Genomic DNA, 21625 nt, shown 5'->3' with positions numbered 1-21625 from the left:
AAGGCAGTATTTTAAAACATCACTCTCAACACAAATGCTGCCTTTTAAGATGCCTTATTTTACTGAAAATTCAGTCAGCACTTCAAATATAAGGCAGTCACCAGAATTCACTGACATGCTCAATGACAAAAGACAACTATTGATTATAAATATGTCAATCAGTACTTAAAAGAATAAATGAAAATATTCCAATATAATTATGCAATTTGTGTGCTTTTTTTAGTAAAAAAAAATATATATATATATAAAGTTTATTAATTGCTGCCTATTTAGAGTGTTCCAAATCAATCACTTTTGAGATAATATTTCAGTTAGGATTCTGTCTTAAAAGGAAGCAAGGCAGCTCACTGGGGTTTGGAACAGAACTAAGATGTTTCATCCACTAATACTGACACTTATTCACTAGTGATGTCAAAAGTACTAGTAGGATACAAATACATTTATATATATATATATATATATATATATAACATAAAATTAGATATGCGCAGGAGTGCTGACTTCATATACTGTGTGACTGACAAGCTCCTATCTGACACCAAGTATTTGCTTTTGCTTGTAGGGCAAAAAAAACAAAACTTTTTTACTTTTTAAATAATATTTAATTAATTCATTTGTTACTGTATTAATAGGTTTATATGGTTGATTTTCATTAAAATTAATATTAAAGGTCTATTTAATTGGCATTGGTATTGACTACTGAAATTTTAGTCTTGTGACATCCCTAATATGCACTGAATGAAAAAATGACAAATACCCGCTCTCTTAAGTCCTTAAATATCACCACAAAATGTGATATTTGATGGACGTTTCCTCTAGAGTGGTGCCTTTATTTAGTTTGCCATCATAAATTGCTCCTTTATAATTCATAAAATCAATTGGCCCGACAAACAAAGAGCACACCAGCATTTTTTCAAACAGGAGCTAATTAAACATGTGAACTGCAGAACGATTCACATGGAACAGAGAGAGATTAGCCCTCCCCCTTTCAATTCTGACCAAGCATGGCAGTCACGCATCAGCCCAGCATGACACACACACATGCACACGCGCACACATCTGGGACCTGGCAGCTGGGCTACCCAGATACGGCACATTCTGCTTCTGTTTTGCCGCACAACCGTTCTCCTCTTCTCTCCCTCATTTTTTTTTACCTCCACGGCCTGCAGGTGCACTGCTTGGGGAACTCTCAAAGCAGTGGGTATCTTATTATGGGGAGGCGATGGTGGAGAGAGACAGAACAGTGAGCCCCATGTGCTCAGACAGGAAGTGCTGGGCAATATGTGAAGCTCTTTGTATGAAAGCCGATGAAAACTGCAGGCTGTGAAACACCAACAAGCAGATCTGTTATCCGTAAATAAGTTAAAGAGAGTGCACAGGTCAGGCAGAGACAGGGGGAAGACATGTGAAAGCAAAACAAATGAACTGAGAGATTTTCTGGACTGCAGGAGTGTCAGTGTTTCTGTTTGCGACTTGTTAAGATGCTTTAAATGAGCTTCTGCAGGTCTAATGGTAACAGGGCTGACAAGCCAGGTGTCACCTTCCATTTACTTGAGTGATGCTACCTGTCTGCTGTTCATTCATTCTGAGAATTACAACTGCCTGTTCAAGAACAACAGAGAAAATGAGCCACAAAGAGATACTATTAAGTTTGTGCGAAGAAAAAAAGAATTACTCTTTACTGTATTGTTATTCTTGTTTTTATTTTTTGTATGCTTTCTTTTACTACATTTTTATATTTTGACATGTGAAATACTTTCAGCTGCTATGAAAGATGCTATACAAATACTACCACTACTAAAAATAAATATTATTATTATTATTATTATTATTATTATTATATGGGGTTGAGACGAGATCTCTCGAGATTAAAATATGACAAGTTTTCTCGATCGAGGCGGAAAGCTGTCTCACAATATTGCCATGACGGAGTGTGAGAGTGAAATTAGGATAGAATATGCTACCGCTGCATTTAAATTATACCTCCGGTGTCATTTTGCTTTTTATATAAATAAAAACCATTTAATTGAGTTGGATAATGGTTGCTTCAATTCCATCCAGCTCATCCAACACGAGCTGTCGCACGTAGTGCACGTGACGAGAGTAAGTAACAAGATGGCTGACAAGTCCATAGCAGAGGATTCGTTGCACAACAGAATCTCATCTCGCCTAGTACTCGTGAGCTCAATCTCATGTCTCATCTTGTGAGCTACCTGTCTCGTCACACCCCTATTATTATAGCACGAATAAAAGACATGCAATGAAAAACAATTGTGCATATTGAATAGTTTATTATAATCTAAAAAAAAAAAGATAAATATTGATGAGAATGAACCTCACTGGTTCTCACACACGTCAAGCAAACATGCTTGACCTTCCATTTAGAAATGATGTATGTGTTGATGAATGTTTATGTGAATAAAAGCTTAAAATAAATCAGTTCATCATATAAAGCGATCATGTATCTTCAGAAAATTTGGACTAAACCGCTTAATTCATATGGATTAGTTTTACAATATCTTTATGAACTTTTTGACAGAAAGCTCTCAGATTTCATCAGAAAGACCTTCATTTGTGTTTTGAAAAATGAACAAAAGTCTTACAGGTTTGGAATTAAATGAGGGTAAGTAATTTATGACATAATTTTAATTTTTGGGTGAACTGTCCCTTTAAGACAGTTTAAAATCATATATTCTTAAAAGGGTTCTTACAAGCACCAGCTTGAAAATTCTTTAGAAAACGTGTATGAAGATGTTTTCATACACGGCAGCGGTCTTCAGAAGATGGACTCGAATCAAGGTCAGGATTTAGGAAGATGTGGACACAGATAATCAGATGCAGGGATCAGAACAACTAAATGCGCTCATCAATCACGGGGAGAGCAGAGCTACTCTGAGGAATTGCGAGAATTAATCCTTCACCTGCATTTGGTTTAATTCCCAAATCGTTGAAAGGAGAAGTCAGCTAATGCACTCTTATGAGTGAGAAGGAAAACAGAAGAAAGCAAGTTAAACAGCGAGAGAGACGACTGATTCAGGCTGTGAATTCTGCGAGACTGAGAAAAAGAGCTGGAATTTCTTGAGTTGGCTCAAGGGATGCAGTGACAACAGCTGTCTATCTGCAGGGTCAAGTGTGTATTTTTACACATTAAATTGTTTTCTTAGCTGAGTTGACGCCTGGAAACGGCGTTTGTGAATAACATGATGACTGGATGATGAATGAGGTGCCAGAATCAATTGGGTGTGTAATTACACTTCATCATTTGGATCTCTTTTGCTCCGATTCTGTTTCTCACAGTAGAAACACACCACACACACACACACACACACACACACACACACACACACACACACACACACACACACACACACACACACACACACACACACACACACACAGTCTCAGATTAACTGCCTGGGCAGCAGCTTCCTGATCTGTCAATGGTGTTAAGAGGTCAAATGGAATATATCTAAATCGGTGTCTGTATCAACCAATATAAAAAGTTGCACTGGAATTCTTCAATCTCTGTAACAATAGCACAAAATCAAACACTTTAAATAAAATCACAGAAATGCAAATCGGATTGCAATCATTTGAGGCCGGGAGGTTATAACATGATTAGATTAAGTTTTGTGGTGAAAGAGCATGTGGAACAGAAGACTGCTGAAACATCAGATGACCGGACCAATGAAATGTGCTGATGTGGAAGAGCTGAAGTGCCGAGCGCAGCACATGAGATGGCAAGAGGAAGATACAGAGTGGAATGACTTATTCTGGAAGGGGCAGGGGGTGTGGGGTGAATCTCGAAATTAGCACAAATAGATTATCTGTCCTCCGGTTCCTGGCCTCAGCACAGCCCAAGCAGGCTGGAAAAAAAAAAGAAAAAAGAGAAAAACACATTGACTTCTCAGCAAACGACTGCCCGTCCGAGCAGCCAAGGAGGACCGCAATTAAGCGATCAATCACCGTATCATCGATCCCCGAGGGAGACAACTGTATCCGGCCCTAACTAAATATGCAAAGGTTTTGCACAGATAATAGAAAAACATTTGAATTGGAGTTTAACATTCTTTAACATGACCGATGCATTCATCTTTTAATACCAATGATTTTTTTTTTATGAAAAAAAATAAATAAATAAATAATAAAAAAAAAATATATATATATAATATATAATTTACATATAAATATTAATAATTTTATATAAAAATAATTTAAGTATTATTACAATCTTTTGAAATGGATTTTCAACATGATTAATAAACATTATTATTATTATTAGCAGTGACCACATGCTCAAGGAGAGAAGCCCAGTTGAGTTTGTGGCAAAACCTTTTAGTGATTGAGTATTGTTTACTGTATATGATAATTCATATTTAGAAAGTAGAACTGAAATGACATTTATAACAAGATGATTAGTTAAAACATTTCAAATGCACCTGCAGACTATTTTTCTAGTCTTGTATTTTGTCAGTGAGGATTTCTTAAAAATACTGTGTAAAAATCTCATCTCGCCTAGTACTTGTGAGCTCAATCTCATGTCTCATCTTGTGAGCTACCTGTCTCGTCACACCCCTATTATTATAGCACGAATAAAAGACATGCAATGAAAAACAATTGTGCATATTGAATCGTTTATTATAATCTAAAAAAAAAATTAAAGATAAATATTGATGAGAATGAACCTCACTGGTTCTCAAACGCGTCAAGCAAACATGCTTGACCTTCCATTTAGAAATGATGTATGTGTTGATGAATGTTTATGTGAATAAAAGCTTAAAATAAATCAGTTCATCATATAAAGCGATCGTGTATCTTCAGAAAATTTGGACTAAACCGCTTAATTCATATGGATTAGTTTTACAATATTTAATAAACAGATTAATAAACATTATTATTATTATTAGCAGTGACCACATGCTCTCGGGGAGCTGCAGGTTTGAATCCAGTGCCATGATCCCTCCACTTTAGCTATCAATACGATGTCTGATATATATTCAACTAATAAGTGCAAATCAAATGTCAAACAAACAAACTAACAAAAAAAACGAATCAATTGTGATTGGTCCATATACAGACCCCCTCTTTCAGTCAATAGTGAAATTTCAACCAGTTAATAAGCCTGTACTGGTCGGCTGATAAAAGTGACAGAGAAAAAGACCTGTTCAACACACTAAATTATCCATCCAACTGCAAACTACTTGAAACACTTAATGAAGAGTTAATGCTGATCTGTAAGATCTGCTAATTCAATTTCTGTCCCAACTGTTTATCATGCAGCACACAAAAATGCATTAATCTCAAAAGACTGCAACACAGTTGTAATTCAAAAATCTAAAGATTGTCTTTTAGACATGGCTGTTCAATGAGACATTTACACCCCTCTTTGTCTTCACTGCAAGCTAACCAGGAACTGTAGGAGTCTTCAGTTCTCCTGCAGAGATTATGGTTGAGTGAGAGAGAAGGCTGATGTATAATGCATACATTATACATCAGAATGAGTGAGGGCCAGCAGTGTGTCAGAGGAGACAGAGTCAGACTCAAGCTGTTCCTCCAGGAGCCTGCTTCATCCCTCCTTTAATTACACTCTATTGATCAAACACAGATGGAGGGGGGAATGAAGAATGGAGTAAAGGAAAAAAAAGAAAGACATGGAAGGACAGAAGTGAAGAAAGGGAGAAATAAGTGTTGTATGTAGTTTTCACACTGAGAGGGAGAGAAAGAAACTATTTACTATTGCTGCAGTATATAGTATGTATACACTGCACATTATGCAAATTATGTGACCTACTACATTTGCAAAATGTTTACTACATGAAATATTGCATCTCACAATGCAATGTGCTTGACTTGAACTACCATTTCCAGTGTGATGGATGAACCAAAAGTAATATCAGCCATAAAAATAGAATTGAAAATGGAAAATAAATATAATTATAATAATAATAAATAATATTATATAATAATAATATAGATTACAATAGTATATAATATTTTTTAAAATATAAGCAACTAGCTGTATACAGTATATACTGTGCAGTATTTAGTAAGCAGAAAGGTAGCATTCACTTAGATACTCTAATAAGGTTCACATTAGGGCTTTTAGCATTAAAAGTCACTTCAGATGTAAAAAGGACAGCCTCGTTTTTTCTCACAAACAAGATGTCACTGCTCCATTTTTACTTCTAATATTAGATATCAATCTGCTCTTCCAAAACATACATAAATCAATATTATTTTAAATCATTATTATTAATTAAGGCATCTCCATACAACAAACTTTAAGTGTGCGACAAAGGTCTAAAGTGTATATTCTCCTCTTTTCTCTTTCATTTTGCTGACCTACTTAGCTATCCGTTCCAGGGCTGCATCTTGGCTCCTTTGTTTCATACCGATATAGACTGAATCTCTTCTGAGATCAGGAATTTCGGTGCTTGGGGTCATCCGCCTCCTGCCAGACTCTAGGGGCTCATGCACTGTGAGGCAGAACACATTTCAGGGGATGAAGGAGCGTATGCTTCCTGTGAGCATGTGGAGGGAGATGAATCATGATTCTCCATGACAGGGAGGCTCGGAGAAAAAGCCACTACAGTGAGCATGATGCTGAACTCTTGATTACCTTTTTAGAAACAAACCTACAAGTCACTGCTCTCATAAATATCCGTCAGAGATGACACTCACCGATCATCACTGTTCACCATTAATGAGAACACAGCCTTGAGGGAGGCTTTAAATTTACAGTCTTCTGTGATCAACTGTCATCTACACCCAGTAACCGGTTTAGAAACATCCACACACTCAACACACAGCATTGTACACTCTGATGTGATATTTGCTGTAGATAAGACTTTCTTTTCCTTCGTGGTCTAATTTCCATATAATAAAACAATATTGATTGATTACTCATTGGTAAACATGCTAACGAATTTTACGTAGCGCTTGTGAAAACAGATGTAAGGCTCTATCTCTTTAATGCTTTAATGTATTTAGACCAAACTTGGTCCATGTCATCACAAGCATGACCTGAGGTTATATGCTGTGTTTTGCCACCTACTGGTCCGGAAATGCGAAAAATGGCTATTTTTGCTTATAACTTCTGAATGGTTTGTCTAAAGTCAAATGTCAAAGTTAAATGATATCCAATTTTCCTATATCGGCCATTTTTGGCGTCGGCCATTTTGAATTTTGAAATAAAATGCTGTATTTTACGAACTCATAAACGTATCATTACGAAACTCAGTATAGGTCATCGCCACAATGCCCTGAGGGAGTATGAGAAGTTCTGGACCAGCACCATGTAGTGGTGAAAAACTTATTCACATGCTTATAACTTTGGATGTGGTTGACTTTTATTTATTGGAGTCATCTCCATGTATTACTGAATCCTTGCTGATTCCAACAATACCAAACATACTAGGTTTCACCTTATGGTTAGTGCAACGTTGTGATTTAGTGTTTAAACAACATTTGAGAATAGCTTAGAAACCGTTAATCCAATTGAGACAAAACCACCATAGGCAAAATGGACACATAGGTCAGTGACTAAACACAACTGGCCAAATGTCAAAATTTTGATAGTAAGTGGCAAAAAAATGGCAATCAAAGTCAGGTGTGGCCAATTTTTGTTCATACCAGTGTTGTAGTCGAGTCACCAACTGTCGAGTCGAGTCTCGAGTCCCAGTGTTCGAGTCCGAGTCCAAGTCCGAGTCACCAAAGAAGAGTCCGAGTCGAGTCCGAGTCGAGTCACCATTACCAGAGTTCGAGTCCGAGTCGAGTCTCGAGTCCCCGGTGTTCGAGTCCGAGTCGAGTCTCGAGTTTAAAATTAAATTTAAAAATACTTAAAACGTAAAAATCAATACGATATGCCGAGAGAGAGAGAGCGCTTAAGAGTGAGTGACCGAGTGATTTAGCGTGAGTGCGTTTGTACAGTATGTGTTCAAGTGAATGTGTGTGTGTGACGGCACGCGACTGGTCAGAAAGCAACGTGTAAGGTTAGTCTGACATGTTTCTTTTCCACTACACCACAGGATTTTAGGAGTCAAAATTGCGTCATCCATCTGACACAGTGACCATTGCAACAGACAAAAAAAAATCATGTAATCTGAACCAGACATTAGACATCGTCGACATCTGATGCCAAATTGTCAAACATCGCCCAACTCTAGCTTCTTCTGTTTATTATCATATATGCATTAGTTAATAATACTTTTTTTAAAAGCTAACGTTAGCCAATGGAAAGCATTTTACTTACTTTTCTGGGTGCATCCGTGACAGGTGTCTGTTAAAGTTTGAAGTTGTCCCAGTCTTTTCCTCAATTGTGCGATTACACACACAACATTTAGCGCTGCTCTTTCCAGCATTAGATGCAAAATTCGTGTAGGTGAATTTCACGATCTGGGGCACATCTTTCTGCATTTTCCAAATTTGAACATTTAGCCCGCGAATCATGCACGAGCGTAAAGTGAGTGACGTCAGTGAGTGTGTTGTCAAGAGTCCACGAGTCTGGAGTCTCGAGTCGGACTCGAGTCCAAAGAATAGTGACTCGAGTTGGACTCGAGTCCGAGTCCAGAACTCGAGTACTCCATCACTGGTTCATACATATAAATGTCTATAACTCCTAAACGAAATTAGATATTTTCACAAAATATGACACGCTTAATTGAACAAAACATGAAATTGGATCTAACTACAGTACTGTTGGTCTGAATGACTTCATAATTGACATACAGTGTCTTTGTCTCAGTTGCTATCATAGTCCATTATGACATTACTGGTCTGCTGCTAGCTTCCTTGTTTGCTTCTTTTGTGCTTGGCCCCTTAATAGCTATTTGCAGCTATATTTATTACCATTATTATTATTAAATTATATTTATTTAATTATTATTGCACTATTGTTATTATAATTATATTATTTATATTAATCTAGCATGCTCAGGTTAATTTGGTGTGGAAGATATTACTTTGGTGAATCCTTTAAAAAAAAAACAGTACATTAGATACATTAAATATGCTTTCTTAGAATGAATTATCATGTTAATTGTTGACCTCAGATAATAATGATATGGAAGAGCAGGGACAGATGCTGAAATTAATCTAGTCTCCTTGTTAAGACGAAAGAGCATATAAAGGTGAGATGAGATGGAGGCGGGTATGGCCCCTGATATGTGTATAATTAGAGAATGAACTCCTGTTTATAGCCTGGGTGTCAGAACAGTGAATTTCACAGACTTGAGATTGATCACAGGGCGTCAAGTTAGAAAGTATATTTCAGAATGCTGCAAAAAGTCCTGACTATTAAAGAGTTTTGCAAAACATAAAGAACAATCCAAGAAAGCTTTCTGAAGGTTCTCATTGTGGAAAAAGAGGCACACTGAAATCAAAGAGTTAATGAGGATAGTAGTTAACAATGCTTGATTCCCAAGGTACATATTTGCACTTATAATAAATGTTTCCCCCAGAAGTGTTCTCTTTTTTATTGCATTGTTAAAAATAATTGTAAAACAGAAGAAGTGTTATACACTGTAGTTCTGTCTAGCTGTTTATATAAATCAAGCCTATGCATAAAACTATAAAATATAAAGCAAAGTACACCAAAGTCAAAGATACCAAATGTCTTACCTGCCATGTACTTTAATGTCAGAGATGGCGTAGAAGTATCTGGAAAGGTTGTTCTCATCCACCATGGTGGCACCTGTGGCGGGCCTGAGCAGACGTACGCGCAGGTCAGTAATAGTGAAAAAGTCTCTCAGGTTCTTGGTGGTGTCCAGTTGTCCATACAGCGAGGCCATATTGTGCAGCTTTGGCCCGGCGAACAGTGCGAAGCGGTCTTTGATTTCGAAGCGTACGGTCTTGTCGTTCTTCCACACGTAACCTCGGGAATATTCCTCGGTGCAGATAATGTCCAGCAATGTGTGCTGGGTAATGTCTCTCACCGTCTTTGGCTCCATAGTGAAAGCATCAAGGCAGTCAGTAGCATAGAACTGGTAGGGCTGCCAGCTACGTCCATAGTCCAGAGACTTCTCCAAAACCATCTGCTCAGGCCGACCTGACTCAAAAGTGATGACAATGTCGTCGGTCAGCTCAATGGTCTTGTTCCACGACAGGGTTATGTTGACCGCCAGAGGTTTAGGGTATTTCTTCCAGGAGGTGGACTGCCAGAAGGTGGTGGGGTTGCGGCCCTCAAAGTCAAACATGAGCTCAGGTGGGTGGGCCAGCTCGTCTGTGGCTGCGTCACACTCGTTGTTGCACATATAGGGGTTTTCCTACAAGATAAAGCAAATAAAGAAGACAACAGTTAAATAAGAATCCAAACAAACATGTTTTTATGAGCTTTATCATATGTGTGCAGATATGGGGTATATGGGGCAGATATGGGGTTGGTGTAGGCAAATGAGATGAAGAGTACTTATATTTCAAAAGCACTGGCCTCAGTGGTGGTACATCAGCATTATTATGGATTTGAGTGGTTGAATCTATTCTCCAGATGTTGGCTGAATCTAGATAAGGACTGGCCATTAAACGCCCAAAGACTCATAGATCTTTTATAGAGACATTTAAAGTCGAGTTCCCTCATGCAGACAACCAGTAAAACCAGTCTTGTTTAGTACATAATTTATGAGAAGATTATTCCCTGTTTTAAGTTCCATCTATCCATGATAATAAAGAACAAGAGAATGGAGTCTCTAAAGAGCTAAAAATGGACATGTATTCATGTTAAAATGCTCATTGAAAGAGAGAAAAATATGAAGGTCAGACTGACAAATTGTGAATAATACACTCTTCTCCAGTCATTCTTTTGCATAAAGGCTACCTTGTTCTACACCTTGAGGTAAGGACACCCAGAGGTGCACTTTTGTCACAGCCACCGCTTGCAGAAAAATATACCACATATCTACAATTCAGAAAGAGGCATTAAAATAAGTGAGCTGCCGGCTAGCATGAAGACTGTTGGTGCCCTCATGTCAACTGCCCTTCTTTACTCTGTAGCCTCCCCCTCTCAAACATACACACTAATCAGCATACTGGTATGTTCTGCTGCGCCACATGCTGGCGTGCACTAAGCAGGGGATTGTGGGGCTGTGATACTGTCGGGTGGCTGTGTCGTCCTCCAGGAAATACCTCTCAAGAGGAACAAGCTCCAATTTATCTGAACAAGAAACACAGCAGCTGATTAAGTGGGAGATGTCTGTCTCTCTGCGGGTATCTGCAGGCCTGGACACTAGGGAAGAGCAGAGTGATAAAGGATAGGTGGAGAAAGGGACTGCGGAGAAGAAAATGAGCGACACAGTGGCAGAAAAGTACACAGGAGGAAAAAAGGAGTGCTTCTGTTAATAGGCTTTTCCTCTTGCCTTGTCCTCCAAGGCAATGTGACAACGAAGCCCTGACAACCATTTAACCTCTTAATTTTGACAAAGTGGCATTAATATGCTCTTCAGCCAGTCCTCTACAAGTGCATGTTAGCTTGGAGAACGATCAGACCCATCATTGGAGTCCACATGCCTCTCACTAGACCATCCAGTCAAGAGGGCAGAGCTGTTCATGCTGTTTTATCTCAGCATGTGCTTCAGGCACTAGCCCTCCTATGAAGAGAAGAACTAATCGGTGTCTATAACACTCTATATTTAGCTAGTAAGCATCAATACTACTATTTCTTTTACTTAGAATGTGAGATTAAGTTATTTAAGATTAAGTTACTTGTTGCTTTGGGTTGTGTTTGTTCAGAACACAGTGTTAAGAAACCAAAAGCAAGTTCTAAAGAAAAGTCATTCATAACAGAGAGAGGACTGGGGACTGAGTAAGAGCGAGGCAGATTTCATTATAATTGTAAAGAATCATATACCCCGTTTACAAGATGTAATATAAGTCTCTGGTGTCTCCAGAATGTGTCTGTGAAGTTTCAGCTCAAAATACCCCACAGATAATTTATTATAGCTTGTCAAATTTGCCCCTATTTGGGTGTGACCAAAAACATGCCATTTTTGTGTGTGTCCCTTTAAATGCAAATGAGCTTTCCAGAAGAGGGCGGAGCTTTAGCAGCTCGTGCTTCGTTTGCTCAACAACAACAAAGCTGGAGAATCTCACACAGCCAAAATGAGGATTGTCAGTAACAGTGTTCAGTAGGGCTGCACGATTAATCGCATGCTATTCTCATGCGCATTTCGTCAGTAAAGCCGGTTCCCTGATTACCGCTAAATCGCCATCACCTGCTTTCAAATGAAGCGGCATTTAATAGACAGAGCCGTAGATCACTGAAAAGCCACGCAATATCGCGTTCATATCGCAGATGAATCGCCTGCGATAATGAACGCGATATTGCGTGGCTTGTCTGTGAACTACGGCTCTGTCTATTAAAAGGCGCTCCGTTTAAAAGCAGGTGATGGCGATTTAGCGGTAATCAGGGAACCGGCTTTACTGACGAAATGCGCGTGAGAATAGCATGCAATTAATCGTGCAGCCCTAGTGTTCAGCCATACATTGTTCATACCGGAGTCGAACACTGATGGAGTTACAACTTATAGAATGCATTTGGACGTTCCTCAATGGTTAGTGGATAAATTTATGTGGTTGCTGTGGAGTTGATTCAACTCATCGACTAGCATGTGCGTCATGTTAATCCAGCAATGAATTGGCCCTCGTTTGTAAAGCAGTCCAACATAAAATGACAGCATGGCAACCAGTGATGGGAATAACGCTGTTATAAATAAACAGCGTTACTTTTTCAGTAACGAGTAATCAAACGAATTACTTTTTTCCCCGTTACAACGATGTTACTGTTACTGACAAAAAAAAAAAATGCCACATTACAATAATAGAACTCACTGAAGCGGTTTTCATCCGAATAGGCTCTCTCTCAGCCATAGGACCTGCAAAGGTTTTTCTCTGGTGTGTGTGTTGGGGTGGGACACATAGGCTAACTCATACGGGGAAAGGTTACCTCCCCTTTCTTTACTTTGCTTCGCCTTTGAGAAAATGAAAGCTCAGATGACCCTATCTGGAATCTTCCCTATATGTTGTCATATGGGGAAAGGTTACCTCCGCTTTCTTTGCTTTGCTCGCCCATGAGAAAATGAGCTACTACCATGAGATTCGAGCACAATATTTTTGTTTTTTCCTCAAGAGATATCATGGCTTGCAAACAAGCGAAGCATGGCAGTTGCTCAGTGTCTGGATGTACAAATGAACACCTTATGACATGGGTTAATTTTATTTTCCCTGGTAATGCACTGATACAACCAAGTTTTGTATGTCTGTGCCACACATTTCACCGACCACTGTTTCTTAAACGTGGGCCAATACAGCCCAGTTACTGTCGCTAATGTAAAGTTAGATAGCATCAAGTATGTGTGTGAATACACACACTGTAACGCGAGTGTTGTACATTTCTTTGTTATTTGGATAACCGTTTTCCTGTTGGTTATATGGCGCGCGCGATATCCGCATTTCAAGATCGCAGAGCTTGATGTAATTGTAATAAGAAAGACTGTAAAAACTTTTAAGATATATGAAATATAAAATATGTAAACAAATTAATGATGTTGGCATGGCAGCAAAAAGAAAGTAGCGTAACAAAAGTCAGGGGTCAAGAGCTCAACTAAAGCAATCGCTGATCTCCATGATGGTGACCTCAAACCAAACATTTTCAATAAGATATCAACATCTTTTAATTCTCAATAAGAGCTTCTGTAGATGTAGTGTGACAGAAATAAAGTCAGTCTGGTTAGTAATAAGTGAAGCTGTTATTGCTGTTTAATCAGATCTTGAGAGATCTAATGTCTTCTTTTAACTTCAGTTGATTTCATCTAAGGCTGTGGCTGAAGTCAGTTGTAGTTCTTGTGTTTCTCTTTTCTTCAGTGAGTCTGCTTGTTAACAGCACATGTTTATCATTAAAGCTTAATCATCCCTTAATTAATCACTTAATTATATCATTAACTGTTAGTGTTTGAGCTAAACTCTGCAGGAATGTGGATCTCGAGGTCTGGATTTGAGGACTCCTGGGCTAACTGATGATGATTGGTGTGTGACTAGAAATGATAGACCTACAAAGCATTTTGTTGTAAAGAAATGGTAGGCTACAGGTTAGTCATACACAAATATAATTTTAAACTGATAATAATGTACAATGCTCTGTGTGTGTCTGTGTCAGAGCATGCGAGCGGAGCATGAGCTCAAACCAGAATACCCTTTGTGACATGCTGGATCGAAAATATGTTAAATATGTTTTTTTTCTAGTCAACTAGTAGTTGTTCATTTAAGCCATTAGTTGACTAATCACATTTATATTAATTTAATTTCTTAAATACTGGAGAGAATAAACCATAATAATGAGCGTTTACGTATAGGCGTATAGCACGTATACATATAGCACTCAAGCGCGTGCATAAAGCTTGCCATAGAGAAATAAAAGTAATGATTATGAATGTGACAAAAACCGCAAGGAGACATTTTAATTGTTTATTAATAAAGTAATGTTTTCTGAATCAGTGTCGGCTGCAAAGATGAAGTTGACATTGCTGACTCTTATCATCTCCACATAGTGGACGCGCCTGGAGAGAGAATGCACGTTTCATTTGGATTACATCATCAGAGAACAGCCTGTTTCTTTTAGCTTTGAATTATTTTGTTTAGAAGTACACATTTCAAGCTTTCAAGCCTATATGCTGAGTTTCGGTTAATTTAGCCTGTAAGACACGCTGCAGTTCACATGCAAGTGTTCGCGCCGGTGCCTCCATGTCATGATTAAATTGTTTGATATATTTGCTTCTTTTTTTATTAAATCCAGGCAATTTGTTGATACAACATTGATTAAAATTAAGATACAATTTTTACAAAATGAAAAGAAAGGCTTTCTACAAAACTTAATGAAGTGGTCAAAATCATGTCTGACCCATCCATGTTTCCTGATATATTGCGCATCTTATGATATATTCTATCTTACTCATGCTGTTCACTTTTCATAATCAAATTAATTAATTTAAAACATAACATAGTTTCATATTTATGTTTAAATAGGCCTATGTTTTCTTTAATGGCTACAACACGTAGTACAGTACAGATAAATTTCATGTCGTGAGCAAGAGTGGATCATGAGTCACGAGTCGGATCAAGCATAATTTATTTTTAGCCTTATATTTAATATTGGGGGAATCAAAGTTATTTAACATATTTGATTTTATTTTTTAAAATAACACAATAGTTACTTTCCCTGGTAATTAGTTACTTTTATAATGATGTAACTCAATTACTATTTGTGAGAAATAACTAGTAACTATAACTAATTACTTTTTTAAAGTAATGTGCCCAACACTGATGGTAACAACACTCTATTTACAACAACTCTTCCTCTTCTCTAAAGCAGCCCAACATGGCCTCACCCCCTTTGTTTTGTGTTCCCAGGGGCAGGGTTTTTGTGATGTCACCAACCTGGGAAAAAGCTGTTTGTTGTAGCCCTTAAAAAGTGATTTCTGTAAAAGAAAATATCTCGATTTGCATTAAACTTTGAGCATCATAACTTTGCAAATGTTGTTCATGCTCAAACAGCAACATTACACAATAACTAAAGTTATAAAAGTGAAATCATAATCAAGGACCCCTTTAAGGTTCACAATCTGATTTTTTGTAACACACACCACACCCCCCACAAGCTTGTGTTATTTATTTATTTATTTTTTTGTCCAAGGACAGTAATCTGTAGTGTTGCAGCTGCAAAACTAGAAGCTGATGTGAGTAAATAGGCCACACAGTAATGCCTTATAAAGATTAATTACGTGTTTTTCTCCCAGTCACTGCAAACCTCACGTTTATTGAGAGAGAGAGAGAGAGAGAGAGATCACCTTTAAAAGGAACCTCTGAAAAGCAAACATAAAAAGTTCTTTAATGCCACTGAGAGCTTTATGTAAGGATTACGTTAAGGTTTGACTCACATTAGAAAAACTGATATAGCTGTCAAATCAGTAATTACTAAAGATGTTTTTATTAATCCTAAACTGACCAGGATACTTGGACCAGGGCTGGGGATTTTGATGGCTAGGCTCAGTTGGAAAAGCAGACAGCTTTCTGTGAATTGGTGTTAATGACAGTGCAAGGCTCCAAACCATGTAAGGTTAATCCCCTCCACAAAGAGCTTGATGAAGTTTGATCAACAAGAAAAAGGGTCAGAGATATAGAGAAAGAAAAATAGAAAGAGAGATGCACCGTACATGTACTCTGCTGCCTGGTTCTAATCCGAGGCTGTTGTCCACATTAAATGTGTTCTGGGTAATTTCACACCAACAAACACGCACACAGTCGTCATGAATCACCTCTCACTTGCTTGCTAAACACAGCCTTAAAAAACCACCCGTCCTACAAATGCCGTTTGTCTGTTCAGTGCCTGGCTGAGTGTTTTTCTCATGGCTGATCACACATCTCTGTTAAATGAAGATGTATTATCAATGCAATAATTTGTCTCGAACAGAAGAGTGCAGATGAAAGCCATGTCAAAAGCCCGCCTCTTCATAGCCACAATCAACAGTGTATGCTTACACTCTGTAATGACTCCCATTATTTTCCTGCTGATAATCTCACAAATTGGGATCGAGAATCAAGACTGAAGGCTCTTTTACATGACTCATGCGCACTGAACTGAGCGTCAAGCAACAACATTACCACTGCCTAGCATGTAGGACATTGTAGCGTGACTTTCAGAGATCAGAGAGTATTAACCATGACCTTGTTTGCCACTGAACGTTTGAACTGCAGCCAATGATGACAAGGGAATTTGCACGACGTATCAATTCATGGGTGATGTAACAGAGTTGTGCATCACTCAGAATTTAATTGACAATGTCTTTTAAATTCCTGAACTGCGATTCGAAATTGAATTTTAGTAAGCAGAATTAAAGCAAAACAAAATGTAAAGAAATGTAACTAATTTTTAACAATGAAAGCAAAATTTGTCAAGACAAACACTGAATGTTGCTTTGACAAACTCTAGTTTGAATGTTTTTTTTTTAAGTTTAAAAAGACCCATAGGCCTTTGAAACCTCACAAAACATCCCTCTGTGATGCTATCTGCAGTATTTTTCATATGGAGGTCAAAGTGGTGTATGAAGCTTTTATGAGAGGTGCATTGAAGCACTGTCATGAGTCATGTGAAAGGGTCTCAAAAGCATGAACTGTAAAGACAAATATTAGTATTTTAGGACCTATTCTGACCAAGCCACATGAAAAATTACTATTCTGGTGGGAATTTCTTGTCGAGGGCAGAAGTGAATGAGATACGACTGTCCCACTGGCAGGCAAGGCTTCAGATTACCAGATCACCAATGTGACCACGTATAAATTTACTGTGGCTGACAGCAGACTGAGATATATAGGACCGACCAATCAAACAAATTCTTTTGTGTGACAGATGTTTGTGACATGAAATCCGGATCTCTCTGTCTCCATTTCTCTCTCTTTTCCCACTCTATGGTCCTTTAACAAACACATATGTGCAAATATCCGTACACTAGGCCTGCACGATAAATCGTTATAAAATCGCGATCTCGATTCACCCTGTTCACGATTTAATTTTTAAATGACTTCGATTTAAAAAAAATAAAAAATCAGCCTTTATTTTGAAAGGACCGCTCTCACAGGGCTTCACCCTCAGCCAACGACAAAGCGCCTGTTGAAATTATGATTTCAATGTTAAGTCAATGTAAAGACGCGTTTACGCGCGTCTGGAGGTCTCACGGCGCGGAAGACGCGAATTCGCCTCATTCGAGCGTCAGCCAGAGATTTATGACACAAGTTCATACTTCAGACAGGAATAAAAACGAGCTCGCTTGGAAGAGTGTCGGTGAGGAGATTGGGCTACCTGGTAAGTTGTAAATACACATTTCACTTTTGAGTCACGTACAAGTTTATCGACCCGCAGCCTTCCCGCGACGCTGACCCCTACGCCGCTGTTCTGCTCTCCAGAGCAAATACAAAGCGGTGGCTCTCTCGATGAACGCACGATCAACATCAGCCATCTTGCAAACAGACAACCGCCTAGCAGTTGCCCCTCACACAAGAAGCGGATTTCGCCTCGGACGCGTGTCAATTTCGCTTCAAACGCTTGTTTTTTACGCGCGTCTATTTCGCTCTAGACGCGCGAATGCATTCAAAATGTTCAAGCGGCAAACTAGACGCGGTAGACGCGAATTTGACTCTCTATTCGCGTTTGGTGTGAACGCTAGTCTCGTGTTTCACTCGTCGAGCGAGTGCGGTAGTTCTATTCATTGAAGCCTCTATGTTTACAGGCTTGTGGTGATGTGCAATGTTCTATAGGTGCCAAAACAAATATTTTTGGTACGTTACTTCCAATTTGTTTTGTTTTGTCATGGTTCATGTGTGCAATAAACATTACATTTCATGAGAAAAAAATCGTTGTAGAGAATCGTGATATCAATTCTAAGCTAAAAAATCGTGATTAATATTTTTCCCAGAATCGTGCAGGCCTACCGTACACACAAGCACACTCACACATGCCCACACACCAATATGCATCGCAACTCAGCAAGCTTATTGTCTGTTCCATCCCTCTCTTGCCATGCTTTTCACGTATTTGATTGTGGCTGTTTTGAGCTCTTCAGAAATGACAAATAGATCAATATCGTTTCATTGGAAATGAAATTACTATGCAGCGGCCATACTGAGATCAGTGCTCACGTTGTGAAATCTACTGTGTAATTGTCTCAGCTAAAGGAGAACAGTGTGAAGAGCGAATTCTCCTCGATCATTTCAAATGTTAATGTCTAATCTGTCAGAGGCCGTTTTGCCAGACCATACGACAGGCTCAGGTCAGTCCATTTGCATATCTCTTTTTCTGATGCTAACATGAAATGATTTAAATCAAACTTGTTCATATGGCACGACATTAGCCACTAAATTACAAAGGAGCAAATTTGATTTTACGAGCACGGCTTGCAGGTGTTACAAATAAACATGAGGGTCTGGGTATGTAATTTCCCTCGATCTCTTTCTCTATCTCTCCCTCTCTCTCTCTCTCTCTCTCTCTCTCTCTCTCTCTCTCTCTCCCCCTAGACTGCGGTTAAATCCATCACTTGTGCATAAATGAGACCTTGGTGGAGGGAAAGATTTCTCCAAGGCCTTCGGTTTGATTGAAGCTCCGACTCCTTTTCAATCTGCCTCTGTGCTCTTGCAAGCACCTTTGAGCTCGTCCTGCAGAACAGCCACAAACGCACTTGGGCTTCACCGCCACGCTTCTTGAATGCAGGAAACACAGATTACTGTGTGTAATAGACCCCAGGATAAATCCCACCAAGAATTACAGTCACATTTTTAAACTAGAGGTCAGTGGGACGAGATAGCAGACAAAAAGTGAATCCAGTTCAATCCCTACCTGCCAAATGCATTGACACATGCTGCCTGGATTTAAAATATACAATATGTAACACATAAAAAGTGTTCATGAGATCCTAAAACACATTTTTTGAGATGTTAACAGATATGCACACTTTGCACATCAACAGTAGCACTGTTCTTCCATTTCAAAAAGCAAAGTTGAATCAACGTCACAAAAAGTGAGGTATATGCGTTAATTCGTGACTAGAGAGTACGCATCTACGTTATCAGTTTCTGAGCTTTTCTCAACCATTTTCATGAGAATGAACTCTTTTAATCCAATCCCTGCACTGTATTATGCATGAGATTTCATTACAGTGGAGAATTCAAATTTCACACAAGACGTTTCAGAGCTGTTCGTTCACCTCTGCTTCTTCAGCTTTGCGTTCGGACATATTGTAAGTGTACTTTTCCTCACTACAGTACCACAAAAGTGCTGTTTGCATTTTCCTCACGATGTGGTCAGAGCTGAAGTTTGACTAACAACACATGGAAAATATGACTGTAACAATTTTAGATTGAATTTTGGATAGATGTAATTTCAAACAACGCTCAGAATAACTTAGCGACATCAAAGCATCATGCCTGTGACAGGAGTTTTCTGAGGCTTAACACAATCTGTTGCACTGTCTCCTCTGTGTTTCATAGAAAAGCTACAACATATCATTTTAGATGGCCTGGGCAACTTCCCTATGGACACAGTGAAAAGGGGGAACAATCACAATTTAAAAAGACACCACTTAAGAGGCTGTATTCACACGGTGCAGATCACACCTACTGACTTCCAATATGTCAAGGTGAATCCTTGAGGGATGAAAAGTGAATGGCTGCCTGCATCTTTACAAAATGCACTTAGTAAAGCATGTAAAAAAAACTGCATGAGGGCAGAGCTATGAAGATGAACCCTCATTCTTATATCATTTATCAAATGCTCACCACTAATTATTGATGGCTATCTGCTGTCATTTAGCGTTTAGAGAGATTACATGTCAGATCTCAAGCTGATGTGTTTTGACAGCTGAACTCTCTTTAGTTTGCAGTTGTCTGTTTGTTTTGCTGGGTCAGCATTATCAGGGCCAGAGGTTCAACCTTTGTTCGAAAATGAGAGGACAAATGAAGTCAGGGTGAAGTTAGATGCTCCACCCCTAATGTTCTAAGTAGTACAGAGAACTTCAAGTGGTAGTAATTATTTCCTCTTTTCAATGCCATTAAGAGCATCCATTTCTTTTCTTCATAAAAGAAGCAGCCATTACATGCAGGGAAGCACCCATAGCTGATCTCATTAGAGAATCACAAAAGATCAAAAAATACCACACAAAGTTGTCTGATGACCTGCCCCACTCAGTTATTTCTTCTTTTGATCTGCCAGAACTAATCAGCGATATTACCACAGAGCACAGATTCACCACACACACATTGCACTTACACATAAAATGAAAAATACTCCACTCTAAACAAAAGTCTGACATACCAAACATACACACTCTCTTTTTAAAGGGACCATACAGTATCATGAAAAACAGCATTTTCTTGCTCTTTTGAAATACAAAAGTTTAATATATTATACTTCCTGACCATTCCATTTATGGAAACTATACTACACATATTCAGTATTCAACAGCTTGTTCAGTCATGGCAATAGTATTACACAATTGGCTATAATGGACAAGGCAAGCTGCTCAATACTAGATGTAGACATGTATAGTTTCCATAAATGGAATACCTACAATACCGGAGGCTGCAGTTTCAGGACCACAGTCCTAGAACCTAATTTCTAGAACCGTAGTTTTTACTCAACCAGAGGAGAACTGATTCAAACCTGAAACAAACAGGTTTAAAGACTAGAACCACAGAAATTTTTAAAATGTATTAACTTTATTTGTATTAATACCTAATTTTTAATGTAACAGTGGGTGGGCCATTTTAAAATTGAATGTGCAAGACTTCATTATCCTTCTTGATGTTGCAAAATGGTATTTGTTATCACACTATTTTAATTCATTATTGTAATAAAAAACAAAACAAAACAGCACAAACAGTTATAGTTTACTGCATTTTGTTAAGCTAGTCATACACCAGACGAGAAGCCCCACGCCGCAGCTAATGAAATGGAAGTCATTGGCACAGCCGCTGATCCAGAGAGAGCAGCTGTCATGTAAAGATATGAAACCGCTTCACAGTCGACTTTTTCAACCACACAGTATTGTTATTTCTGTCTAATTATCACACAAGTACCGGGATAAAAGTTTATAAT

The 21625-nt window shown here is 38.5% G+C and overlaps 1 protein-coding gene across 6 annotated transcripts in view; it reads right to left on the bottom strand.

Moving 5' to 3' along the window:
• ntng1a (netrin g1a) overlaps window positions 1-21625 on the bottom strand; it is a 151345-nt gene that overhangs the window by 48631 nt on the left and 81089 nt on the right. For all 6 annotated transcript variants that reach the window (XM_067377617.1, XM_067377618.1, XM_067377614.1 and 3 more), the window contains one exon: window positions 9619-10262. In XM_067377617.1, the coding sequence (XP_067233718.1) occupies window positions 9619-10262 (644 nt within the window). The remainder of the gene's footprint in view (window positions 1-9618; window positions 10263-21625) is intronic.

The sequence above is a fragment of the Chanodichthys erythropterus genome, chromosome 23 (assembly GCF_024489055.1).
Source record: "Chanodichthys erythropterus isolate Z2021 chromosome 23, ASM2448905v1, whole genome shotgun sequence".
Lineage (NCBI taxonomy): Eukaryota > Metazoa > Chordata > Actinopteri > Cypriniformes > Xenocyprididae > Chanodichthys > Chanodichthys erythropterus.
Note: the sequence above shows the minus strand (reverse complement) of the source record. Positions and strands in the feature narration are given on the sequence as shown.